This window comes from Mesoplodon densirostris, chromosome 2, assembly GCF_025265405.1.
Source record: "Mesoplodon densirostris isolate mMesDen1 chromosome 2, mMesDen1 primary haplotype, whole genome shotgun sequence".
Lineage (NCBI taxonomy): Eukaryota > Metazoa > Chordata > Mammalia > Artiodactyla > Ziphiidae > Mesoplodon > Mesoplodon densirostris.
In genome coordinates, this window is record NC_082662.1 from 18,904,654 (window position 1) to 18,932,200 (window position 27,547).

The following is a 27,547-nucleotide window of genomic DNA, read 5'->3' on the forward strand; positions in this document are numbered from 1 at the left end:
AGGGGTTGTCCTGGAGATGCAGTCCTGTCATTCTGGTATCAGTCAGATGCGGCAGTGATCTTTTGGTTTGGTGTTTGTTTGTTTGGTTTGATTGTTGTATTTTTTCTCTTGTACTGAATTTTGCTTATTCCTCTCTGCTTTCTGCACTGTCTCCCTTTACCACTCCCACCCCCACCCCCACCCAAAGTGCCTTTCTTTTGCCCATTTCTGTGCCTTGACTCTCTCATTTTAGACTCTGTACAGTCTGTTCCTTATTTCTGAGGTAGTTGCAGCTTCTGAGCTCACAATGCTTCTGTCATGCTGTGTGTTTAAAGCCTTGGTTTTACTGCCGTCTTACAAAACTAAACTTGGCTTGGCTGTTGGGCTATTATTTACAGTTTATTTCTCTCTCTGCTGCACTGGTTAAAAGGACACTGTCAAGGTATTTTTCTTTCATAATTTTTCAATTCATTTTCCTCACTGTTTACAGTAACCCATTAAAAGCTTGAAACTTAAATCTTTCCCTTCCAAAGATCCCGTCCATCATACATTCCCACTGGTTTGTTGTTGTAGAGTTGCACCTGTATGTTGGGCTGGTGCCATTTAAGTATTTGTCATTGAAAGCGCATGTAAAAAGTCATTTTTTGTGGGGGTGTGGGTGGACTAAAGGGGAAAGTGTAACGAATCAAGTGGGCTGCTCAGCAAACAGAGGGAAGAAACAAAAGGTCAAATTTGGTCCCTCTAACCTTGACAGTGTCCCTTTAAATATTTCTGTACCACACACCCTGGACCCCAGATACTGAGCCTTTGAGTGCTGCGTACTTTTTCAATATGAATTTCCCTGTGTGACTGTCACTCTAGCTGTAAAGATTAGAGCTTGTCTAAAGCAAGCTATCCAATTGACACTGGAAGAGCTTTAATCTGTACCATCTGCAAACTTGGCGTATTGGCACTTTCTGTCCTATTGTAGAGGCGTATGTGATCTGGTCCCTCTTGCTGCTATAGCATCCTCCTGCTAGGCATTTTAGAAGCCACATGTAGAAATACCACCATTTGTACTCCAGGAAAAGCAGTCATTCACATTGCACCTGTGATCAGTGAAGACCTCATAACTATGTAGATTTCATATTGAAAATGTGATTGTTTCCTTTTTAAAGGAGCACCAAATTTAGAACCATCTTTTGTAACATCACTGCGGGAATTAACACCAAGCAAAATTTCAGCATTGCTTTGAGCTCTTCTGTATGTGACCATCATATATAGAGTATATGTAACTGACGGGAAAGTAAATGAAATTCCTGACAAGAGGTCACTTCCATCAGCTCTGATAGCTGTGTAATCAGAACAAGTAGCGATGTCACCAAGAGTTCCTTTCTTTGGCCCTGGACTTGAATGGGTAGGTCAGATGTGTTTGATCCACCAAGTCCTAGGTACCACCCTGATATATAAATGGCACCAAGCATCCAAAGCCGGATTCACTGCCTTATTTCTCAACATAAACCAAAAGATTCTCAGGGGTTTCTATTTCTAAGGCTAAGGGGGATTCTCTAATTCATAAAGATTTCCTGATCTCTCCCATGTGTGATCTTTTAGAACTTGATGCTTTAAAATATTATTTTGATTGAATTAGTTATAGCGTCTTGTCATAATTTACAGTTCCAAAGGAGAGTTGCAGTCCTTTTCCCTTTGTTTTGGTGCAGATTATACTTCTCACCATATTCTTTCTTGCTGTACCATGGCTCATCTGATAAGAGTTGCTGTGTGACTCATCAGTGAAGGGGCAGAGGCTAGTGCTTCGAAAGCCTCCATTGAATTGGGAAGGGCAAGACTGAAGGAGCTGCAGACGAGAAGCAGAGTTTTACTGGGACGATCTTGTCCGTAATAGTTACCTCTAGTTGTAGATCATTCTTCCTCAGCCTTAGTGATTATTAGGACTTACTTTCATGTTTTGTTTTCTTGTTACCAATTTTAGGTTGATAGTAAAGTGAAAATCCAAATTTTGAATCCCGTTTCTCAGTTGATGCCTAGCTTTTTCTTTTTCTTTTTTTTTAAAAATGTATTTATTTGGCTGTGCCGGCTCTTAGTTGTGGCACGCGGGCTCTTCGTTGCCGCGTGTGGGATCTTTTGTTACGGCATGCGGGATCTAGTTCCCTGACCAGGGATTGAACCCAGGCCCCCTGCATTGGGAGCACGGAGTCTTAACCACTGGACCACCAGGGAGGTCCCGATGCCTAGCTTTTTAGGGCAAGAGATGCTCGCCTTAGACATGCTTTTTCCTTCTCGCTATTCCCATGAATTCAGCAATAGGATTGTAGATACAGTTTACTTCGGGGCTGAATTAAGCAGTAGCAGAGGAATTTGTGTCAGCTAGCTGATGGTATCACTAGGTAGGGGCACAGCAGGGATTAGGAGCATGGTCTTGCAGCTTGATGATCTGCTTTGCAATCTGTTCTCTTACTCCAGAGTAGTGAGCCGGACCTGGTACCTCAGTCACTCATAGTCTAAGAGCATTGGATATTCAACTCTGAACTTAATTGGTGCCGTAAAACACTATTACTCTGAGAAAGAATTAAGATGCTGTTGTGTTCTTATTAATAGCCATGAATTTCACTTCTCTCTTCCCTACTCCTAACCTGAAATTGTCGTCTTTGAGGGGAAGCAGATACCTTGGGCTTCTTATTTTTTCATCCTGTCCTTATTCTGGAAGGTGCTCAGGCGTGTTGACATAGTCTTTGTTCTCTGGGACTTCTCCAGTGTGTTGTCTGCATGTCAGCCCAGCTTATCTCAGTGCATGTCAACTCCAGGGCACCTTGTGCTCCACATGACTTCACTCAGCACCAGTGTGAATCCTGTGGCTGTTAATAGAGGTAGAGCCCCAGCTCTGAGGGCAAAATCATGAGAATAGGAAAATATCTGGGCTGAAACATTTCATGTCTCATTTAATGGAATTGACCACTTCATAGAAAAGACAGTTTGAATCATTGTCCTCAAAGGTTTCCCCTTTGAGATACATATTTTGACCTTTTAAACTGTAGAGCATTTGTGTTTTCATGGATGATTATGTTTAGTCGTGTAAGGACCAACTCTGCCATACTTCAAATTTTCAGGTTCCTAAAGAGAAAGATGAAATGGTAGAGCAAGAGTTTAACCGGTTGCTAGAAGCTACATCTTACCTTAGTCATCAACTAGACTTCAATGTCCTCAATAATAAGCCTGTGTCCCTTGGCCAGGCATTGGAAGTTGTCATTCAGTAAGTACTTTGATACCGCTTGTTGTATTATAGATTCCATTTATAGATTTGCTATTTAATGTTTAAAGTTTTCATCAGATCTTATTTGAGCTAGTTTTCACTTATTTTCTTGTGAAATAGTTAAATCCAAAAGTAAACCTATTTAAAATAATTACATGATCCTTAAGGCTCTCTCGATTGTAAAATTCATGTCTTTTATGGTATTGAATTAACTGTATTTAACATAGCCTAGAAAATAATTTGCCACCAGCCAACTTTCTTATTCCAAAGTATTAGAAATTTTAGAGGGCCTTGATGCCATCAAATGTTTCTGATGGGCACCTGTCTTACTCAACAAGGCTGGCTGTATGGCCCGAGCATATATATTGTCTCTTCAGGTTACAAGAAAAGCATGTCAAAGATGAGCAGATTGAACATTGGAAGAAGATAGTGAAAACTCAGGAGGAACTGAAAGAACTTCTTAATAAGGTGAAATTTTATATTTTTTTCATAGCTGAAGATGCATCAGTACGGGGAAAAGGCCTTTAATTTAGAAATTTAAAAGCATTTCTGATTTTTTTTCTCCATGGGAGAGAAAGTCTGCACAGCTCATTATTGTTAAGAAAATAATGACTAGCAAAAGGCACTGTTTTATCTGTCAGTCTTTCAGTATGGCATTATTGGTAAATTGTTGCTGGGGGAAATAGATCTTTCCTGTGTCAGGTTGCTGTTGACTGTTGCAAAGCTGGCCTAGTGCCCTCTGCTGAAGTCTAGGATGAGAGGGAGATCAGCTGTGCTGGGGTTAAGTTCCCACTGATGAAGACAACATGTCAGCAGCCAGTACCATAATTCATTGGCATAATTATTTCACTTGAGGTGCCAATATGGGGATATTCCCCAATGGTACCTATAAGGGGGCCTTTGTTTATGCCACCTTCCAGAGCCCCAGCTCCAGACTGGGAAACCATTTGTTTCTCCTCATCCTGCCAGCTGCAAACTTGGGGGCTTTATGATGCAAAATCTGGGTGCATCTTGTGACTGGACTCTTGCCTCATTCTCTCACTGTACCTCATTTCTTCATCTTGTCAAATGAAGAGGTCTCTGGCACACCTTCTTCATGGATTGTGGTATGGATGAAGTGAGAAGAGTGGCTAGAACATGGCCAGCTGGTGTGAAGCTCCCAGTCTCAAGCTTTAACCTTCACCCTAGTCTTGTGTAGCACCACCAGAAATCCGAAAAAACTAACATTGGGAATGGTTCTTTAAGGTTCTTTGTGTGATGATTTGACCTTTTACATATTTAAAAAACAAATCATGACAATTTGTTTCCCGAAGCAATAAGTTTAATTGGAGACAGTTTGTTTTTCCTGGTAGTTAATTTTTAATTAATTATATATTTTTATTAATGGGACATTCCTAGTTCTCCCATTTGTTTTGGAAGACAGAGCCAATCCTACTTATCTGATAGTGATATGATACCTCTATGTTGAGCCATATAGGATTTTTTCCTGTTTTAAAATGTCATTAAAAAAAATTTTTTTAAATGTCATGATTTGGAAGAGGTATTTAAGAATTCCATAGACCTTGCAGTATAACACTGTTTTGGTATAATAGCAGTTTAGGGGAGGAACCAAAGTACATGCTTTGACGATGAATTACTGTCTGGAATGGTAAATTTGTATTTTTCCCTCTTAGATGGTAAATTTAAAAGAGAAAATTAAAGAACTCCATCAGCAATACAAAGAAGCATCTGAAGTCAAGCCACCCAGAGATATCACTGCTGAGTTCTTAGTGAAAAGCAAACACAGGGATCTAACTGCCTTATGCAAGGTATGGTATACATACATGCCTCATTGATTTTTACTTGGAATCCTAAGAAATAGTATAGATCCGGGAAACTTTGGAAAAGAGAGAGCCACTAGCCAATCACAGGTGCCTGTAGTAGGAAGAAGAAGGTTTGGTACACAGGAGCTGTGGGAACTTAATGGGTTAATTTTGTCTGCTTTTTCTGCAGAATTCCTGCCTGTTTCCACAGTGTCATCCTTTAGCTTACCTACATCTCAGTTTAGCCCTCTGTCATAGTTTATCTCTGACAATTTATAATAATGATAATGAACATGGACTTCAGAGTTATTGAATGGAGTCAAACTGGTTGAAATCCCTAACTTAGTATCTCCTAGCCATGTGACCTTAGACTCCTTAGTCACCTCATCTGTGACGTAGTGTTAGTACTCCCTCACTTGTAGGGGGTCTGAAGTGCTTATTCCATGCTAGGGACACAGTAAACGCACCAAAAGTGGTAGTCACTATTCTTTTTCATCCTTACTGTGTAGCATACTAGTATGTTTCTTTATTTCTTCCTTCTGCATCCTCCCCACCTCCCCACCCCCACCACCCTCAGTCTTAATTCTAGGCTAACATTGTAACTTGTCTCCAAGAGCAACCATCCCTGAGCCCTGACCCAACCTCCAGCCTTCAGCTGAGGCACACTTGTAGATTGACCTAAACAGGGATATGGTCCAGGCCTTACACCTTGTGGTATAAATAACTAGGTGGATCTCTGACCCATCAAGATCAACCCAGTTCTCTTAATTTTATCAGGAATATGATGAATTAGCTGAAACACAAGGAAAGCTAGAAGAAAAACTTCAAGAATTGGAAGCCAATCCTCCAAGGTAAGGAAAGCACAAACGCTCAGAAAGATAGCTTTTACTGTTCCTTCTGTTAGATTTTTTAAAAAAAATTACAAAGCACCCTGGGCTTTTATTTATGTTCAGTGAATGTATTGTAAATTGCTTAATGAATGGAAGGTATCTGTGCACATAGGACTATTTGTCAGGTTCCTTAATCCTCTGCTCTTATATTTTAATGTGTAACGGTGTCCTAGATACTTGAATCTAGGTATCTTTTTTTAAAAGATAGCCTTTTCCCATAAGATTTGATACATGAATGAAAATTGTCTTTGAGTGGCGTAGAAGGTGGTATTGCTTTAAACTCTTATAATTCTGGGGACTAGGAAAGTATTACACTTTATTTCCATTCGGTTTTTGATAGTGAACTCTTACATGGTGACAGTGTGCTGCATGTTGCATCCGGCCTCTACATACATCTACTCTTTTCTGTAGTCAGGGATGCTACCCATTCTTGCTTAAAAAAAAAAAAAAAGTCCATGCTTTATTCAAAATATAAAACAAAAAAATTTTTTTAAGTAAGCTTTTATATTGCAAGGTAACAGTATAAAGACTTTTTTTCCCCCGGAATTACAGTCAGGCCTTTGCTTTATGCAGTAAGCTTGGCCTGCTCTAGGCAGCAGGAATAAAGGGCTTAATAAAACAGATACGGTCCTGCTTTTTGACTTAGAATTTCTTCACATAAGGCATAATCCCACTGAGATCATCCACATCAGCCCATTGAGAATCGTAGTAATGTCCTTTAATAACCTTGTGCTCCTTTGTTCTCATTTTGCAGTGATGTGTATCTCTCGTCAAGAGACAGACAAATACTTGACTGGCATTTTGCAAATCTTGAATTTGCTAATGCCACACCTCTCTCTACACTTTCCCTTAAACATTGGGATCAGGTAAAATTCCCTTACCACGTATTTTGTTGCACATGTCTTTGAGAGGGCTCCTAAGAGAAACTGTTAATTTGTTTGTATGTGTGTTTTTAAACAGCTTTATTAAGACATAATTTATATTCAATAACACTCACCTATTTTAAGTGAGCAATTTGATGTTTTGCCAGACTTACATAGTCATGAACCACCACACCCTCAATTAAGATACAGAACATTTCTGTCACCCTGAAAAGTTCTCTTGTCCCTTTGCAGTCAGTCCCCAGCCCACCTGCTCCTGGCCCTACGCAACCACTGATTTGCTTTCTGTCACTATAGTTTTGCTTTTTCTAGAATTGCATGTAAATTGTAGAGTATATAGCCTTTTGTGTGTGCCTTTTTTGATTTTGAGATTCATTGTTGTTGTGTATATCAATAGTTTGTTTCTTTTTGTTGTTTAGTAATATTCATATCCATTGTATGGATACGGCCGCAGAATGTACCCATTCACTGATACATGGACAGACATTTAGGTTGTTTGTTTTGGGCTGTAAATGATTGAAGCTACTGTGAACGTTCATGTCTTTCTCTTGGGTAAATATCTAGAAGTAAAATTCTTGGGTCTGCGGGAAGTAGATTTTTAACTTTATAAGAAACTTCCAAACGGTTTTCCACATCTCATTCTCATCAGCAGTAGTGTATGCCAGCCCCAGTTGCTCCATAACCTCACCAGCACCTGGTATCGCCAGTTTTTAAAATTTTAACCATTTTAATGGTTGTATAGTAGTTTTTCATTGTGGTTTTAATTTGCATTCCTGTGACGACTAGTAACGTGAAGCATCTTTTCATGTGCTGATTGGCCATTCACATGTCAATTATTTGGCGAAAAGTCTGTTCAGAGCTTTTGCCTATTTAAAAAAATCTGTCACAACATTGTTAATCAACTATACTCCAGTATAAGATAAAAAGTTAAAAAAATTAAATTTAAAAAACAGTTGTTTGTCCTCTTGTAAGAGTTCATCATGGTCTGTAAATTCTGGATACAGTTCCTTTGTCAGATTTATGTTTTGAAAATACTTTCTTCCAGTCTACAACTGGCGTTTTCATTTTCTAAATGGTATCTTTCAAAGAGCAAAAGTTTTAAATTTTATGAAGTCCTGTTTATCAACTCTTTCTTTAGGCTTTGTGCGTTTTGTGTCCTGAAAAATCTTTGTCTAAACTGGGATTGCAAAAATTTTCTCCTGTTTTCTTCCTGAAGTTTTGTGAGCTTGGCTCTTATGTTAGGTCTGTGACCCATTTTGAGTTAAATCTTTGTGTATAGTGAGAGGTGAGGTAGGGTTCATATTTTTCCATATGGTTATCTAATTAACTATTCTAGCACCATCTTTTTTCTTTATTTGTTTTAGCACCTTTGTTGAAAATCAGTTCTTCCATTCAATATCTGTCTATCCATATGCCACTGTCACACTGTCTTGATTACTTTTGCTTTATAGTACATCTTGAAATCAGGTGGTGTAAGTTCTTCATCTTTGTTCTTTTTTGAAAGTGGTTTGACTATTTTAGATCTATAAAGTTTTAGAATCAGCTTATCAGTCTCTACAAAAAAAATATCTTCTGGGATTGTCATCTTAACAATAGTGAGTCTTCTAATCCTTGAACATGGTATCTCTCTCCATTTATTTAGGTTTCCTTTAATTTATCTCAGCAGTACTTTATAGTTCTCAGTGTACCAGTCTTACACATCTTTTGTTAAGTTATTCTTAAGTGTTTTCAGTGTGATTTACTCTTGAGCTGGTGAGAAATCACCAGGTTTCTCAGATGCTGAATGGACCAATCTCTAAATCTGAGACTTTGGCCAGACTTAAGATTGTATAGAAGTAAATATTATATTTTGCTTACATATTTTCATTTCCTTATACATTTTCCTAGTAAAATTATTTTTACTTCTTCATCTTCAGATTATGTCCTGGTATTCTTTAGAATTTGAATTATGGCAAGGATTGCACTTGCTAATGGTACAAATCTTGTAGAATTTCCAGTTTCTTTATGGTTTTTCATGTAAATACTAAATTACCTCTAGTCACTGATCTATCATTTGATGTTGCAATATGTATTCATTTGTAATCGTATTAAATTTTGAATGTAGGTGATGTGAACTGATCCATATGGGGAACAAATGAGTCAGTCACTTAGTAGTGAGAGTTGTGCTGCCAGCCCAGTATATTTTTATCTAATTCCTAAGAATCGTGGTATGTTTTCCCCAGGAGTTTCATGAAATTAGAAATATCAACTAGCCTTCCAAACTTTCTCTATTTGGAAAATGTTTCAGTAAATTCAAAGATATGAAATCATTTTGGGAATTCTTCCAGGCCAAATCTTGACTTCTTTATGGATTATCTTGGACGAGTCTTTATAATCCTAGATTACCTTCGTCTGGTTTGACCAACTTTAGTTTTGGAAGTCTTCCTCAACTTTAAAACCTGTAAGTTTAAGCCATAAAAACTGATTTTGCTGTTATGTAGAAGAAAATGTAATTAGGATGGTGAATCCGATATCCTACCACATCTATAGTGCATACAAAAGCCAAACAAACTTTTATGGTATCGTCTGAATTTACTGAATAAGCTTCCTTCCCTCTCCTGCCTGCCATGGGTAGTCTGGACTTGGTGGTGTAGGACTGTGATGATAAAAAGTCTATCACAGGAAAAAAGAAACTGCCCTAATCTCACTGCCCAGAGATAGCCATTAGCGACATTGTGGCATTTTTTCCGTTTTCCCTTTAGTTTCCTGGGGCAGCTGTAGTGGAAGACTGAGTGATTATTCTTTAATTTCTGTCGTAGAATATTGACTCTCCACAAGCTGGTGTTTTTTCAGTGTTATTTTATAGGACTCAATATAAATGGCATAAGTTAGATTAAGAAAGTGTGAAAATATGTCCTTTTCTGTCTTCTTTAGGATGATGACTTTGAGTTTACTGGCAGCCACCTGACAGTGAGGAATGGCTACTCATGTGTGCCTGTGGCGTTAGCAGAAGGCCTGGACATTAAACTGAATACAGCAGTTCGGCAGGTTCGCTACACAGCTTCAGGTACGTCTTTACTGGTAAGATAAATCTCTTACTTTGAAACATGGTACTGATCTTTTGTTGAGTTTGACCTACAGAAAAAATTTTAGGTACATTTTCTGATAGAATGTCTCATAAACTATGATTCCTGAATTTAAAATTTTGCATTTACAAAAGTACTGAGGCTGTAGAGCCTTTAGAGGCTCTGACCCCATCATAGTATAAACCAGAAAATTGGGGCAATTTTTAGAGTCTCCAGTTTGTGCATATTAGTTTGGTATTATAGTAAACAGCCAGGGAGTTTGGATCTAATTTTGCTAAGTATGCTCTTAAATAGCAGGATTTGGGCCCCTAGGGCTCCAGTGGGACCCACCCCTTGTATTTCACCATCTGCATCTTGGTTTTTGGCTTTTCCTATTCAGGTGGGCTAACTGCTTAGGCTGGTTTCTCGTTCTGGGAGCAGTTTTGCTGATAGGTTGATTTCAGAGATGGAATTGCCCTGTGATTCCTATGGCAGTAGGCTCTGTGCTCATTATTGCTGCTTTCAGAGTACATTTCACATGGAGTGCAGAGAGCCCATCATCCACCCACCTTAGGAATTAATAGTCTTGAACTCCTTAAGAAAGCTAGTCATCCCCCCCTCTCTAAGGGCTCTCATGACTAGTGGAGATGTGGCCACCAGTCTTGCCCTCCATGGCCTCTTTTCTAGAGTTGCTGAGATCACCACAGATAATTTTTTTAACAACCAGTGAAACAGTTTGGGTTTTTTGGTTTGGGTTTTGGTTTTTCAGTACTCAGGCCTCTCACTGTTTTGGCCTCTCCCGTTGCGGAGCGCAGGCTCAGCGGCCATGGCTCACGGGCCTAGCCGCTCCGCGGCATGTGGGATCATCCCGGACCGGGGCACAAACCCATGTCCCCTGCATCGTCATGAGGGCTCTCAGCCACTGCGCCACCAGGGAAGCCCCTAGCGAAACAGTTTTTTATTTTAGTTTTCCCTTCAGAGGCAGCTTCTAGCTGCTGGTGTTGAGAAGATCTACAGCCTTAAATAGCCATTTGCAGGCAGGTGGAGAACAGTGAGACTAGCTTTTGTGTGATTTTCCCTAGTTCTGTGGCCACAGAAAATGGGCATGTATGGAGCTCTCATACTTACTTTGAGCTATCTATGTATTTTTCAGAAATTATGTAAAGAGGCATTTACTGAAGAAAAAATTGAACACAAATGAGGGAAAATGACATTAACTTACTTTCAGTACCTTTTCTGTGGTCAGCTTTGAGCTCATTCACATCCTGGCAAGCTAAGCATCACTGTGTATTCTCAAGGATAGCATGCTCTGTGGTTTTAGGCTGCATCCCTTAGATCGGCACCACAGGCTTCTGATATCATTCTTCTTTTGGTCCTTAGTGAGCACCTAACCACAGTGGAGAGATATTGGTTCTATCAGGATAGGCATTTTACTCTTAATTATGGTCTAAATTTACTTAACTTTGGTATATGATAAGGTCCTATTATTAGTCCAAAAGATCCCCAGTGTATCAGTCGGGAAGGTGGGGTAGTATGGTGGTAGAGATCGAGAACTCTGAAGTTGACTGTTGGGTTTAAATCCTGGCACTTGTTACATGTATGGCCTTAGACAAGTTACTTCACCTCTGCCTCAGTTTTCTTTTGTAGAAAATGAGCAGAACTGACTTCACAGACTTGTAGTAAGAATTAACTGAGATAGCATGTAGATTCTACTGTGTGCTAAATGTTCAATACCCTTGTCAGTATCATCCTTATCACCAATAAAGCCTTTTTCCTCTAACCTGTCTAGGATGTGAAGTGATAGCTGTGAATACCCGCTCCACGAGCCAGACGTTTATTTATAAGTGTGATGCAGTTCTCTGTACCCTTCCCTTGGGTGTGTTGAAGCAGCAGCCACCAGCTGTTCAGTTTGTGCCACCTCTTCCTGAGTGGAAAACATCTGCAGTCCAAAGGATGGGATTTGGCAACCTTAACAAGGTAACTTGCCCTAGGTACCTCTCTACATACGCAGTGTACAAATACCAGTCTGATTGCCCTCCACTTAGAGAGGAGAGAGGTTTGCGTTTTTTAACATTTTGCTGTGCTCTCAACTCTGATACCAGGGTGAGGCCTGTCAGTTCATTCACTTTAGTACCTAATTATATATAAAGTATCCATGAGGACTGTCTTCTGGGGTCACTTCTCAAACCCAAGCCTATAAAAAGAGAGTGCTAAATGTCTTCCTAAGTAGTACATTTATAATAGGGATTTCTAGGCTTATACTGAGAGTAGATTAGAAGGAACTTATTTAGTAAGGTCTGAGGAAGAAGTACTTCCTGTTGAGGCACAGCTGTGCTTAAAGCCATCTTCTCTGAGTGCTGTCACCAGCTTATACGCTCCTTTTTTACAATAGGTCGTGTTGTGTTTTGACCGCGTATTCTGGGATCCAAGTGTCAATTTGTTCGGACATGTTGGCAGTACGACTGCCAGCAGGGGTGAGCTCTTCCTCTTCTGGAACCTCTATAAAGGTAATGGCTTTCTAGTTTTAATCTTTTTACATCCTTATAGGAGTAGAGAATTAGGAATATTATACCTGCCTTCAAGGAGCTCACAGCCTAGTGGGGGATACAGTAAGGAGGCTGGCAGCCTCAGAATGGGGCAGGAAGTAGAGGAGTGAGAGTGAAAGCCCAGGGCACTGCCAGAGAAGACAGAGAAGAAGAAATCAGCTCAGCCAGGGGGTCAGGCCCAGGGAAGCTTCCTGGAAAGGAAAACTTGTATTCCTCATTCTCAGACTTTTGTATCTGACTTGCCCCTGAATCTTTGATCACTTTCCCTAGAATGTATTTATCAAACTCCTACCTCCTGTTTTACATTCTTCTGTAATTGGGTTGCTCTTAGTTCTATATGGAGCTTTTTTTTTTAAAGAAGTCTATTTAGATCTTACCTCTTTCCAAGAAAAGGATGTAAGACATTCTCCTTTGCAGCAGTCAGGAGGCCTGGCCTTGACAGTGCAGACACATCAGTTAACCGGTTTGACTGACACGTGGTTCTTCCCATCACTCCTCATTGTCTGGCACTGAACATCCTTCACAGGGCCAGGGCCACTGACTCCTTAGAGGAGCCATGTGCTCCCTGAGCACGTTGTTTCCAACAACAGCTGAACGCTCTTCCTCTCTCCTGATCTAGGCCATCAAGTCCTGTCAGGGCCTCACTCTCTCTCTCAGACCTGTTTACTTCTTTCCCACTGCCTACCTCCCAGTCCAGGCCACTCTTACCTCATACCTGTTCAATTGCCAGTTACCACTGACTGCTATCCCCACTTCTTTCTTTTGATGGCTTTCATTATCGTGGCCATCATGAAGGCTGAATAATCTAACCCTTCTTTTCTACTCAGCTTCTTCATTGTCCATGCCCTCCCCAGCCTCCAGGCACATTTGTCTGCCCTCCTGGAATCCTAAAATGTACGATGCTGTCTTCTCCTTTGGGGCCTCTGCATTGCGCTGTGCCCTGGGCCTGGGGCGCCTTTATTTTCCTCCTTCTCTTCCTTCCCAACGTGGCATACTCTACGCAGCTTCAGGGCTTGGCCCAAGTGTCACTATTTCACAGAGACTTTCCAGGACACATGTATTCCCACTGCCTCAAATGAAATTATGTCCTTGTATTCTTTTCTCTGTATTCTGTGTTTTCATAGCTTTTATCACAGTTCGTAATTATCTCTATGATTATTTTTGTTGTTGTTGATCTTTGGAGTATATAGTCTAGTTTATGGTTTTTATATCCCTAGCATCTAGTACTGTGGCTATCACATAAGCCTGTTGCACACAGAGTCACGAAATGGGTGAGTAAGGGTGATGATGAGTATGGAAGGGCCTGGGATGACAGCTAAGAGGATGCAGCCCTGGTCATGGAGATGTCTCAGAATTCTGTGCCTAAATATAGGGACACTGGATAGCAAGATCTGAAGTTACATCTTCAGGACTTTTGTATTCTGCCAGGTTATAAGCAGTGAAGTACATGAGTCACACTTCACTGTGGTTTGCCAGCACCCTTCTGGGGATAGGATTCAAGTTGCTGGCTCAGAAACATGTGTCTAGCATGAGTGGTGCATGTCTGTCTATTGGTCATCAGATTTCAAACAGCCAAGAATAATGTGAGACCTGATAAGGAGGTACTTGAGAAAAGTCTGTAGGAAAACCCTGGAATTGTCCTTTCTGTTTCTCTAGCTCCAATACTATTGGCACTAGTGGCAGGAGAAGCTGCTGGCATCATGGAAAACATAAGTGATGATGTGATTGTTGGCCGATGCCTGGCCATTCTCAAAGGGATTTTTGGTAGCAGTGCAGTGCCCCAGGTAAGTAAGTAAGGGGCCGGGGCAGGTGAGGATCTGGGGTTTAGACTAAAGCAGGGTTTGATGTATCTCGAGTTGCAGCATAGATTCTTGGTCAGGACAGTTTCAGCCAGAATTGTGTGCTGGGTTTACATTAATGCTAATGTTTAGAGTTCATGCCCTACGTATGGGATTGAGAAAAGCCCCCAGTACATGGGCCAGGGGATTGAGAAGGCTATTTGCCGCATTTCTTTGCTTGTGTTGTCTGTTGTCTCTACTTGTGGAATCATCCCCACCCCCAATTCCCCAACCACCTTTCAGACCAAGTGGCCAACTCCCCAAGGGAAGTCTCAAGAGAATCTCTTGGTACTTTTTTCTGTTATTCTTTCTTTAGGTCCACTGAACACTTTTAAGCCCCTTATGATTCCTTTGAGAGAAGGCATATTAATGCTTCATGTGAATTTTAAAAGGGAATAGAGATCAATCCCTGGGTAGATCTCTGGATTCATAGCTAAGAAGGCAATCTGGAGGCTTCCTTGCAGCCTGAAGGCATTTTTTTTATTTTATAGCAGCAGCATTCATCACTTGGCTAACTCTTCGCGTCTGTTGCCTTTCTCTCTCTTGTATCCCCACCCATCACAGCTTTTCCACCTTTCAGAAATGACTGACTTGTCCCTGGTGTCCAGTAATAACTTCCACTCATGGTTTCTCCTTTAGCCCAAGGAAACAGTGGTGTCTCGCTGGCGTGCTGATCCCTGGGCCCGGGGCTCCTATTCCTATGTAGCCGCAGGATCATCTGGAAATGACTATGACCTAATGGCTCAGCCAATCACTCCTGGCCCCTCAATTCCAGGTGCCCCACAGGTGAGAAACTGGCAAACTATACCTGGGCTTATTTGGAAACAGGCCAGTATCCCAGGATTTCAGGGTAAAAATAGTGCCACTGGTTTTCTTTTTAGATTTTAGTCAGTCTTAGACCCTTGGACCCTTTCAGATAACCAAGAGCAGAGGGAAAGGGAAGAGCAATATTGTTTGTGTCTAATTCGTTACATGTTGGCCTCGTCAGTCTAGACAGTCTGTGTTCAGAATGCAAGAGTCCAGAGTAAAAACCAATTACTGTTTCCTTATTCAGATTTTTGTTCCTAAAAAACAAAAACAAAACCATCTTTAATTGTGCCCCATTTTGAACTGGCTCGTAGGATTGTTGCAGGATCCCAATTACTTCGGGGCCTCCAGGACATGCCCCTGAGAAATAACCTAACGTCTTTATGAGTAGTCAGGGTTTCTCAGGACCTTGTGGTAAGGCCTGCTCTAAGCTGAGAGGCCAAACTGTTCCAGAATGAGAACAAGTGCTGTGTTCTCTCTGGTTCAGAGTAGTCGGGAACACCACACCTCTAGTAGGAGATACATTAGGCAAAGGAAGCTCTACAACTGGAAGGAAGCTCTACAAAGGAAGCTCTACAATTCCCCCAGAATTAAACCGATAAATAAGCACAGATGCAGTTAAGCATCACCCTAGAACTAAGGCTGGGCTGAGTTTTATTGCCCCATTTCTACTTCTGTTTGTTCTAGGAAAATGCCTGCTGATAAGGGAGACCCTTTTTGGGAGAATGATGGACCAGTAATGGGGTGGGGAGGGCAGGTAGTGAGCCCTCAAAAGCCAACAGGAATTTGGCAGTTCAAACACAACAATAAGGCATATTTGCAGCCTGCTGATTTTCTCTAATTTTTTTTCCTGCAATAGCCTATTCCACGACTCTTCTTTGCTGGAGAACATACAATCCGTAACTACCCAGCCACGGTCCATGGTGCTCTGCTGAGTGGGCTCAGAGAAGCAGGAAGGATTGCAGACCAGTTCTTGGGGGCCATGTATACCCTGCCTCGCCAGGCCACACCAGGCGTCCCTGCACAGCAGTCCCCGAGCATGTGAGATGGATGTGTTCTAAGGGAAGAGGCCGATGTGTTTGTGTTTTTTGCTGCATAAGCAAAGCTCTTCTAGCAATATTAGATTCCACTGAGAAACTCACCCTGGCATCTGGGCTCCAGATCAACTGCTAGAGCTCCTGGTGGTCAGGTGGCCAAGGAGGTTGCCTCCTTTAAGTGACTTAGAGCTAGGGAGGCACTTGTCCATTAGTGTGGGAGTCTGTGTTCTTCATTAGGACTGAGGCAAGCAAGTGCTGCGAGAGAACATCTTAGTCTCTTTGTGTGTGGTGGTTTTTTATATTTTGAGAATAAAACTTCATAGAAAATTAGTCTTATCTTTTTGTTTCCCCTTAGGTTTTGAGTTATATGTAAGGCAGGGGTGTTACTCCTTTGAAAATGCCAGTTTTTATCCATGTTTAAATAAAGAGGATGTTTATATAAAGGAGAAAATGGTTTGGTCTGGTCAGAAGACAGGATTGAGGGGGGTTCCCATAGAAGCAAAGGGCTTCCTGGTCTGTGGGGCTAGACTTCCCCATTGGGATTGTGGGGTGACCATGTGCCAGGGGTAGGAAGCTGCAGGTCAAGCATATGGATATTAGGAAACTGAATTTTCAAGATAAGACACAAGCCTTGACACAAAGTTTGGGTGGGCCTCTGGCAGACCATTCTGGCTTTATTCCCCTAGATTCCCTCCATGGGTATGTGCTAACTTTCCACTTCTGTCCAAGGTATTGATATAAAAGTTTAAGGAGATCAAGGGTTTAGGTAACATAGTGGAAATTTCCTGTTGCTGCTGTAACAAATTATCATAGCAGACTCTGAAGGAAGATTCCATTTCCTTGCCTCTTTCAGCTTCTAGTGACTGTATTCCTTGGCTTGTGGCCCCTTCCTCCATCTTAAAAGCACATTACTCCAATCCCTGCTTCCATCATCACCTTCTCTTGTTCCGTAGTCAGATCTTATTCTCCCTCTTATAAGGATACTAGTGATTTCATTTAAGGCCCACCCAGATCTCTCTCCCACCTCAAAATCCTTAATCACATTTGCAAAGTCCTTTCTGCCATGTAAGGCTAAAACATTTTTACAAAAAGGGAATGGTGCCTTTTTCTTCCAAAGGGTTCCTAACAGACTATGTTACTGTAAGTTATGTACATAATCTGCTTCTGGAAGTTGGATTTTACTCCCGTTAGTCAATTCTTCCCTATAATTAGTTTAAATGAGATTTTATTCTTAGTAAGATTTAAGGGACATTACATTGGTGGTCTGACTGGAAGATGAAGATGGAGAGGGCTTTTTCCCTTGTCCTGGCATGAGTGACAACCATGGGAGAAATTTGCACGCCAGGATCAGGGCAAGTGGTGTGACTATGATGTAAAGGTGAGAAGAGCATGTAGTAGAAAGTATATTGACTTTGGACCACAACCTATATTTGAATCCTAGCTTTCCCATGAATATTGTTACCTCAGGAGGTTAGGGTGTCTGATCCAGTGGCATGTGGTCTTTGAAGAGTTTTTGTTTTTTAAATAAACGACATAGGCAGCTTGGGAGACAACACAGATGATTATTTGTTTGTTTTTTGCCGTACGCGGGCCTCTCACTGTTGTGGCCTCTCCCGTTGCGGAGCACAGGCTCCGGATGCGCAGGCTCAGCGGCCATGGCTTACGGGCCTAGCCGCTCCATGGCACGTGGGATCTTCCCGGACCGGGGCACAAACCCGTGTCCCCTGCATCGGCAGGTGGACTCTCAACCACTGTGCCACCAGGGAAGCCCCAGATGATGGTTTTGTGTGTGTGTGTGTGTGATGAGAGAATAGCCTAAAAGTAAAATGTAGCAATGAAATAACTGCTATATGATTCTAAGTCCAGTTACATGAGTCCGAGGAAATGTCCTTTCCCAAGCCTCAGCTGTGTTTCCAGTCCTTACGGCATCAGTAGTTGGCTGAGTATTTTCAGTAAATGTAAATGAAATATACTAGCTGCACCAGTGCATAGCAACAGCTGTACACAGAGATGACATCAAGAAAAATGGCATCACTGACTCACACTCACACAAAGCACATGGAAACTAGGGAGCTTTATTGGTTACATATTGTGCTGCAGAGCCAACAGACAGCATTAGAGCCAGAGGATACATGCAGACAGGCAGCTTCAACTATACACATGCACCCAAGGAGCCCTGAGTCACTGCTCATGGCTTTGCCCTGGTTTCCAGCAACAGGGTCTGGCCTCCTTGGTCCCATGCTTGGAGCAGGAATGTAGGAGAAGCTGCTGCACCTAGACTCCAAGGGGCAGGGGAGAGACCAGAGCACCTGCCTGAGCAAGTAGGTGTGGACCGACAGATACTGATGTGTCCCCTAGCAAGGGGGCCTATAATGTAATAACAGTTTATTTGAGGGCTACTTCCCTAGCCCTCCCAATCTTTAAAATACAAAAAAAAAAAAAAAATAGACTTTATTCTCTTAAAAATACATTCCATTCAGTACATGTTCTGAGCTGTGAAGCAGCAGGAAAGTAGGGCCCCTTTCCTATGATCTTGGTTGTGAGGCTTTGAGGAGAACCCTGTTGTTCCCCACCCTGGGGTATTTAAAAGGTAATCCCTAAAAGCAGCTCTTCCAAAGCAGTCTTGTCAGAGTAACGATAAACACACACCAACAAAGGCAGCTGGGGACCCAGGGGCTGGGTCCCTATTCCTTTACTGGGAAGTGATAGCACATGGCACTAACCCACTAAATATAAAGAACTAAAACTGCCCCAGGATGGCAAGTCCAAGGCCAGCACAGACGTGGGGGCATCACGTGCAGGCCCGCCTGTGGCCGAGGCTGGAATTCTTGGCCCCGCTGCAAATCCCTGTGGCCCACCCAGCAACTGTTTCCTTGCTACGCAAAAGCAGAAACAGCCACGACTTCTCTGCCCACCGTCCCTGCAGCTTTCTCTGGTTGTTTCTAGTACCAGAGTGGTGAGAGGCAGGCAGCGGCAGGTGGAGGAGACCAGCTCCTGGCACTGAGCCAGCTCTACTTTCTCCAAGCAAGCAGCTCTGGAGTGCCAGCTTCCAGACCTTACTAGGAACCCTCCCACACACCACACACCTGCCAGTAAAATTCCGAGTTGGAGCCAAGCTGCAGAAGAGGCTGGTCATAAAAGTGGGTTTGTTGGCTGGGACAGAGGGAATATTTGGCTTGATTAGACAACTGTTCAACTACCAGGTCTCCCATTTGGAAGTTTCCTCCAGGACCCCTGATGGTGAGGCCTGGGTCCAGACGGCCACACCTAGGTTGCTTTTCAGAAACAGGCCTTCCAACTTTGGAATTTGACAGCCAGCCTTGCCAGCCATTTGAAGCCCAGAGGAACTGAGCCTCTAGCGTTCACTTGCTATTACAAATATATTTTCTGCAATGCTGAGGACATTTAAAAATAAAATCTATTTTACAGCGGCTCTAGAAAGTGTGCAGATTAAGGAAACAATATTTATCCTGAAATAACTGTTACAATCAAACCCTATTGCACTCAGATTTTAGGACAGCAGCCCCAGCAAAAGGGCACCATAGCTGTCCCTCTTCCACAGAGCATTCTGGGTGATGGCAGAGGTTGGTGCTGCTAAAATGTGGAAAGATCCAGACTTTGGCACCAGGAGCTACAGCACCAGAATCCAGGGCTCCAACGCCCAAAAAGACAAGAATTACTGGCGAGATCTTTGTAGGCATCGTTTGGCGCCCTTCTGTTTCCACCAGCAACGAACCACAGACCTAATTTCCTATAGCCTCAGTTGACCGCCACAGGGGTCTGTTTCCTTTGGACTCTCAGGGTTGACAACCAGTTAAGAAGAATGGCAGGGAGGCTACAAGTGAGAGGTTGCAGCCTTGAGCCAATGACCCAGGAAAAGCAGCAGGAAGAGATTTTGAAAACAGCATCTTGAGTATCTGAGGCAGCAATGTGAAGAAAAGGCAAGCCACATGACAAATACCCTTAGATTGGCAAAACCCCAGAAAATGGAAGTATGAGCAAAACACTCCTGCCCGTGAAAGTCAAGTAGGTGCTCCCCAAGCCTCCTCCAGGATCACCAAATCTGATGCAGACAAGGGAGGGGCAAACGCTGGTTCCCACCCTGAGCGGAGGCAGAGAAGATTCAAGAAGCACTGGAACAGGAGATACACACCTTGTGCTGTGGAAAGCACTGGGCTGTGTGGCACTGGGCAAGGTTGGTGTTGAAAAGGGCCGCAGAAACCATCTAACCTCACCCTTTCACTTTATAAACTGGAAAAGTGAGGCCAAGGGAACTTCTCTGAGTTCATCCTCATGACATTAAAACATGGGGAACTGGAAAAAATAAGGTCCAGAAAAACAAAGGCAATGGAAGGACACATGTAAACCCATTTGGACAATACCTTCCTTCCACGAGTGAGAATCACCCCCCACAGGGAGGACACAGAAAAATCTTAGAATGCCAGATTTAGGATCCTTAGAGACCATCCATTTCAAAGAACTCATTTTACAGATAGGAAAACTGAGGCCCCAAGAGGACAATGATTTGCCCAAGGTCACATAGCAAGGAAGTACAAAGCCATGAAGAAAATTCAGCTTTCCTGACTTCCACTCTAATGCTCTTTCACTATGAAGGAACAGTGTCTGCTTCATAAAGGTAGCCTTTGAAAGGGGATCCCTTCTTTGAACTGAGAGAAGGCTATAGAAAAAGCAGTGCCAAGAATGTACGGTTCTTTCCCCACGTGATTGGTATAAGGAATCTAATCAATTTTTCTTTATGTGGCTTCCTGAAAGGTTTGCTGCATTTTGAATTGTGTGAATCTAGGGCCCTTGATGGGCACGTATTACCTTTCCTCCAATGAAGTCATCATAATGATAGTTGGTTTGCAGAAATCATGGGCCCACTTCTGTAGGAATGCATCAGCTTGGTAAAGTGCGATACCTCCTCCACGGGGGATGAGGAGGAGGAACAAAGTCCATGCCTTTCATGGAGCCATTGCTTTGTGGAGTGACTAAGGGGAAATCGCTTCTTCCTGTCTACTTTCCCCCGTGCTGGCGCTTCCTAGAAGGCAGAGTATGCTGGGTCAGGCCCAGGTAAGTCTGGGAGTATTCCAAAGGAGAAAACAACGAAGTCAGCCTTAAGTCTCCAGCCACAGGAGAGGAGCAGGCAAGGCCAGCAGCATGTTGGTGCCCAGGGAAGGAGATGCATGAGGCTCGTGCCCTTCCAGGTGCCTTTGGAAGGTGAACAGAGAGCCAGGGTTGGTGCGGGGGTGGTGGTGGGGGGTGATGTCATTCCAGTAGGTGGGTACCCGCGTGCTCTGCCCCCAGGAAACAACGGTCAGCCCAGGGGCCAAGTCAGAGAAACTTCAACCTAAAGGGTAGTTCCATAAACCCCTGTAAAAGTCTGAGGAACTCCACAGGGGAAGAAATGGAACCCCCTAGATGGAGCTGATGGCTGGTGGGTGCACAGGCCCCTGGGGCAAGTGAGGAGTGAACTGGATGTGGTGAGGAGACTAAGAAATCAGAACATTAACCACAGAAGGGGTTGCCCTATGACACAGAACCCACCAAGGAGCAGAGAAGAGATTTGGCTGCTGTTGTGTGGCGGGGATACAAGGGGTTTCTATGTCTTTCCTCATTTGGGGGCCAGAGTGGCCCATCCTACCTGGGGGACGGGGACAGGGACAAGGAGAGAAGACTCATGCATCAGGAAAGGCTGGCCCTGGGTGACCATGTCCAGCTTGTAGTTTCTGATTCCCTCTGGCCAACTGGCAAAAAAGGAACCACAGCCTGGCTCTCTGCCAGTCTCCCAGCCAAGGCCTGGTTTCTAGCCGGGCTCCTTCACAGGGCAAAGGCGCAAGAGCTGAAAGCAGGAGCGGAGGAGACAGCGGACCTCACCAGCTGGCTCAGTTCTCCTCAGCACAGGGCCTGTTTGGCCGCAACCGTTCCTCAGCCCGGGATCGCCCAGGTTCGGGCAGCCCCGGCTTTGCAGACAGTTCAGACCTTTCGAGGGAGTTGTGCAGTCGCCTGTAGACACTGAGTGTGCAGTCGTCACCTTCCTCCTGTGCCAACAGATGACAAAAGTCAGCTGCAGAGAACAATACAGTGAATAAGAAGACACCCTCACTCCCCACCCCAATGGCCCTCTCTAACAGAGGGAGATGGGGTGCAGACCGACCACTGCAGAACTGCAAAAGACTGGCCAATATCAAAGTTCCACCTACCAACTCCAAGCTGCTGAGAGCTCCTAGGGTAGACTGGGAGGCTCACGGCTGAACAGGAGCCCTAAAAAGGGACAGGACCGGGAACAGGGCCACTGGAGTGGGACCTCCAAGTAGGGGCCAGCATTACTGGAGTGTTGCACGTGCAGGCTGCAGGCCTCTCAGGGTCAGAGCCATTTGCTCACTGGAGAGGCAGGGAAGTATGAAAAGGAAGCTGGACAGCTCTTACCCTACTTCCCACCTACAGACTACCAAAAAGCTCGTGTATACCTTTCCTACCATATCTCATCTCATATGTTCCCCACACCCTATATTTCTCAGACATCCACAGCTTCATCCAACTTTCTCTGCACTCCTCTTCTACCAGAATTCTGCCTTTTTAATGTTCTTGTTGCTCCTCCCCAGCTAATGCAGATCAAAGAATATAAGTATTACCTCAAGGTAAAAAAGAGCATTGGATTTAGAGACAAGAATCTTGGATTCAAATCTTAGCTCTTCCAGTAATTCACCTGGATGGCCTTGGTGAACAGACCCTTTGTGTCGCTGACCCTCAGTTTCTACATCTAAAAAATAGGGATAATATCCCCCCACACACACCAGGGCTGTTGGAGAGACTGAATAAGATAGCGGGTGGGGAAGTGCTTTAAAGTACCCTGTAAAGACTCAGGGCTTTTCAACTTAACACACAGTCACCACCTGCCTTTTAAAAGAAAGGAACAGGGACTTCCCTGGTAGTCCAGTGGTTAAGAATCCGCCTTCCAATGCAGGGGGCGCAGGTTCGATCCCTGGTTGGGGAACTAAGATCCCACATGCCATGGGGCAACTAAGCCTGCATGCTCTAGAGCCTGCGCACCTCAACTAGAGAGAAGCCCACATGCCGCAACGAAAGGTCCCGCATGCCGCAACTAAGACCTGATGCAGCCAAAAATAAATAAATATTTAAGCAAATAGTAAAAGAAGGGAACAATCTCTAGGTCAAAAACATCTTTCTTCATCACAGGACTCACATCTAAAAGACACTCCTGGGGGCTTCCCCTTCAAATGTTGTTCTGGCACTCTGACCCTCATATAAGGAGAGATTCTAGATTTTGTCTATCCAGTAACAAGCCACACTGAACCAGCCCTGCCCTCAGACTGATGACATAATGGGCTAGATAGGTGTCTGGGACAAAAAGGGATGCTCGGGCATAAAGCTTATCCAAGTAGGCCCGGTGTAAGCCCCAGCTCTCCTCAGCCCCTACATGCCAGCAGCTGGCAAAGATCTGTCTAAACTGAGGCAGCCAAAGAACTCATTTCCTTGGCTCCATCTCTGCTCTACAGAAAGCCACTGTGCTTCCTCTTTTTACCCAGAACCTCCCAACAGCTGCAGCTGATTCTTGTGCTTCTAGGTACTGCTCTGTGGGGCTATAGGGGGAGCTCCTTTGGCGACCCTGGCAAACCAAGAGAACAGAGGCCACATCTCTCTCCTTTTTTGTAGCCTTCATATGTGAAGGCAAAATGAAGGAGACAAATTGGGGAAAAGCTTTTGGAAATTCATGCTGCTCTCTGCCAAATACCTTCTTCAAGGTACTTCATTCTTCTTTAAGGCCAAATCCACCTTATTTTCAACAGTTCTCTGAACTACCCAGTTCTACTCAATGTTTCCCAGCCTCACAGTCTCCATAATCCTGAGTCACACAGGCCAGGGCAGAGGGGAACAAAAAAGAAAGTAAAGGAGAAAAGGGGAAACTGGAAGGAGAACAAGAGAGAGGGAAAGAAGTGGGACTTACCATGCCTGCTAAGTGGTTCCAGGCTTCAGCCGTGACAGCATCTCCTACCCGATTCCGACGAGTGAGCACCTCTGACACGGTGAGGCTGCTTTGGGTCCTTCTGGAGGAGAGCTCGGGGGCGTCCCCTGAGTTGCCTACCCTTCGAGTGCCCTGCTCAAAAAGGTATGAGCTGGGCTGTTCAAGGTCTGAATAGTCTGTGGAAGATCTCTGGATATAGGTGTTGGTAGATTCCACATTTTTACCTATTCGAGTTGGGGGGTCTTCTAAAGAGTTCAAGTCTCGCCTACTCTTCCAGGCATTTCTCACAGTAACGTGTCTGGCATCTGAAGAGCCCACTTCTAAAGGGCCACTATGGCTTTTCCACCTGATTGTCTCCGCTGTGGGTGCATGGCTATTCCTCTCCACAGGATCTGATGGCTTGATTATAATGCTGCTCCGAGAGACCACCGTTTCTGGCCTGTTCTTCGGGGCCCCATCTCCCATTCTTTCAGCTTCTGTGAACTGCAGGGTGATGTCATGTTTGTGAATGGAGAGCTCAAAGGGGGAGTTGACATGGTTACTAACCGACGTGAGCTCTGGTGGCCCAACCTGGATGTTGCTGGTGGATGTGTGCCTCTCCCGCGGGGCCTCGCCTAGAGTGGCTCTCGGGCTGCTGCTGTCAGAGGGGTAGATAGTTATACTGCTTGTCACTTTGCTTGGCCCTGGTTTGGAAGTAGACTTCTGTTTTTCCAATGTGGCCTCGGTTCCAGATCCTCCCATGACTTTTTTCACATCCTTATCAATGATGACAGGTTTGATGATGGCTCTAGATCGCAAGGCCTCTCTGGGGCTAAAGGGCCGCTGGCTTTTTACCCCGGCACCATTGGCCTCTGGGAGCTCCACGGCATTGGTGGAGCCTCTGACAGGTTTCCCAGATTCATTTTCTGTTCCCACATCTTTATCATTCTCAAAGAGGGAGGTTCTAAGTCCCCCTCGGGATTTGGCTTTTTCTCTAGAGTTGGGCTGTTGCTTGGGCTCTGGAGTAATGGTTGTGTTTACCAATTTGGCAGTAACAAGAGACACCATGTCCATATCATCATCTGAGTCTGGCTTCTCTCTGCCACTGGATTTGATGACTCGACACCTCAGGGCCTCATGCTGACTACTGTCTTCCATCACAACTGCTATGGGTTGATCAACTCCTTCTTTATTTGGGGTTGAAAAGCCCTGAAGGATGTTCTCTTGGCTTCTGGAGCTATAAGGATACTTTGATAAAGGTGGAGCCTTGGAATTTGGGAAACTGGTATCAGCCTCTGGGCCGTTGGCAGCCTTTTTCCCCTTAGAGAGCCCTTCTGAGGAAGATCTTCTAGATGTTGCCAGAGCTCCCATGGCCTTAGAACTGCCAGAGTCTGCAGCCTGAGTTATTTGACTTCCATTGCCAGGCACCTGCCCCCTCTTGCCAAAGAGGGCCTCAGTGGAGGTGTCAGAAGCCTTGTCACCTCTCCCTGATACGTCATTGGGAACAGATCCATGGGTGGTATCACTAAATGTTCGTGTCGTCTTCTCTACTTTCCCCTTCAGCCCACTCTCAGTACCTGGCTTGGGAGTGCCCTTCCAAGCTTTATTGTGCTCCTGAGCAGCTGGTGGGTAGCGGCTAAGCACTGACGGCTGTTCCCTGGACTTCTTCCCTTCACTCTGAGAGGAGCCAGATGCGAATCGATCTTCAGTTCTCTTTGTCTCCTGAGTCCCACTGTCTGCACCTGCCCCTGTGTTGGAAGCTTTGGCTGCCCTCCTGTTCGTAAAGCTGGGAGAGGAAACCTGCCTGTTGCTCAGAGGATAGTTTTCATTGTTGAGAACAAATTCCCTGTTTCGGTGCCTTTCCCGCTTATGCTGAGGGGACAGTTCCCGGGGTGTGTGCTTGGACACAGGTGCCTCATTCCCGTGCCCTCTAAACTTAGTCCTCTCGTGCCTGCCTTTGCTGGACAGGAAAGCATCTTCCCCTTCTACCTCCCCGTTCTCTAATTCTTTCTGTTTCTTGATTTGTAGCTTTATCTCCTCCAGCTGGCTGGCTAAGAGTTTGTTTTTATTTTGTTCACTTAGGTAATTATCCTGAAGGTCATTATTTTTGGCCCTCATTTTCTTAAGCTCTTCCTCCAAAGATTCAAAATGTTTGATCTGTGTCTTAAGTTTCTCAATCTCTTGGGTAAGGTCTTTTACTTTGTTGTCTTCCTGATTTCGGTTCTTTTCATTTTCTGATTTGTTTCTTGTTTCATTCTCTACCTGCTTTAGATAGTCCAGAGTTCCCTTCCTTCTTGATTCTTTGGATGGCAGTGTGGAAGAGATACCATCCTCAATTCGTAGGTCATTCCTTTCCAGAAGATTAGAAGCATTCCTTGCATAATCTCGGTTCACTTTTTTGTTCTGTTCCAATTTTTGAGTGAGCTCTTTTATCAGTTTCTCGTTTTCTTTCTCCTTTTCATTCAAGTATTTTCTCTCACTTACAAAGGTCAGAGTTAATGATTTCAGCTTTTCTAACTCTGACGCTAAACTCTGCTCAGTTTTATCCAGCCGGTCCTCAGAAGATTCTAGTTCTTTCACTTTGACCCTGAGCATTTCCAGCTCAGAGGAGATTTTCTTTGTCAGGTTTCTCTCCTCATTCAGGCTCAAACACAGTTGGGTACAGTCATTCTTACTCCTGCTAAAGGCCTCCTCTAGCTTCTCCAGTTCAGCCATTCGTTTCTGAAGCCGCTCAATCTCGGATTTTAGCTCCCGGGTGAGGTTTTCCTCCTCTTCGAGTTTCTCCTTCATCTGCTGACAGAGATCCTCTGCTCTCTTAATTTCCTCATCTTTGCCTTCGATTCTCAGCACTCGCTGACGCAGCACTTCAATCTCAGCCAACATGCTCGAGTTGCTGCCTTCCGCCTGGATCACCTTGTCCTGGAGATCCAGGAGCTCATCCTCTGCTTTCTGGAGGTTTTTTGTGGCTTCCTCCAACTCATCAAGACGGCGGCTTAGACTCTGTAACTTAAACCGCAGGTGGCGGCTGGAAGCAGTATCCTTGTAGCTTGTAAATTCAGCCATGTCTACTGCCAGCCAATGTGGGCTCCTAGAGGCACCCAGTTCCACTCGAGGGGATGAGAAACGGTTACCTTTCTCTTGGCATCCACAACCTTCTTTGGCAGCTGGAGACCATTATCAGTCTACAGAAGAAAAGCAGAAAGCATGTCAGGCAGCAAATCTAAAATCTCCACTTCAGCTCCCAGTTGTAAAGAGTTCCCATATGTAATTCTTGTGCCTAGAACATGGCAGGTGTTGAAATTTGTTGAATGACTGAATTTGACTAAACCTGCAGGAAAACACTGGTTCTTTATGGCTGATGCCTAGTTTCACCCTAATGAAGAATGCCACCAATGGCAGCATGGCAAAAAGACACAGAAAAACGCCTCATTTACATGATATTCAGGAAGCAAAGTCCAACCCAAGAAGGATAAAAATAAAATCTGCACCTAGAAGCATCATAAGGAT

The 27,547-nt window shown here is 44.0% G+C and overlaps 2 protein-coding genes across 3 annotated transcripts in view; one reads left to right on the forward strand and one right to left on the reverse strand.

Annotated features, from left to right (window-relative positions):
* The window catches only part of KDM1A (lysine demethylase 1A), a 65,320-nt gene extending 47,691 nt beyond the window's left edge, over positions 1–17,629 (forward strand). Inside the window, exons 10-20 of the mRNA XM_060089130.1 lie at positions 3,087–3,229; positions 3,607–3,697; positions 4,903–5,037; positions 5,809–5,882; positions 6,676–6,787; positions 9,716–9,848; positions 11,636–11,823; positions 12,239–12,353; positions 14,049–14,176; positions 14,870–15,016; positions 15,897–17,629. Of these exons, the coding sequence (XP_059945113.1) occupies positions 3,087–3,229; positions 3,607–3,697; positions 4,903–5,037; positions 5,809–5,882; positions 6,676–6,787; positions 9,716–9,848; positions 11,636–11,823; positions 12,239–12,353; positions 14,049–14,176; positions 14,870–15,016; positions 15,897–16,082 (1,452 nt within the window). The 3' untranslated portion in view covers positions 16,083–17,629. The remainder of the gene's footprint in view (positions 1–3,086; positions 3,230–3,606; positions 3,698–4,902; positions 5,038–5,808; positions 5,883–6,675; positions 6,788–9,715; positions 9,849–11,635; positions 11,824–12,238; positions 12,354–14,048; positions 14,177–14,869; positions 15,017–15,896) is intronic.
* Positions 17,630–18,133: 504 nt separating this feature from the next.
* The window catches only part of LUZP1 (leucine zipper protein 1), an 85,505-nt gene continuing 76,091 nt past the window's right edge, over positions 18,134–27,547 (reverse strand). For both annotated transcript variants that reach the window (XM_060089129.1, XM_060089128.1), the window contains 2 exons: positions 24,044–27,222; positions 18,134–22,115 (listed from right to left, as the gene is read on the reverse strand). In XM_060089129.1, the coding sequence (XP_059945112.1) occupies positions 21,960–22,115; positions 24,044–27,103 (3,216 nt within the window). In that variant the 5' untranslated portion in view covers positions 27,104–27,222 and the 3' untranslated portion in view covers positions 18,134–21,959. The remainder of the gene's footprint in view (positions 22,116–24,043; positions 27,223–27,547) is intronic.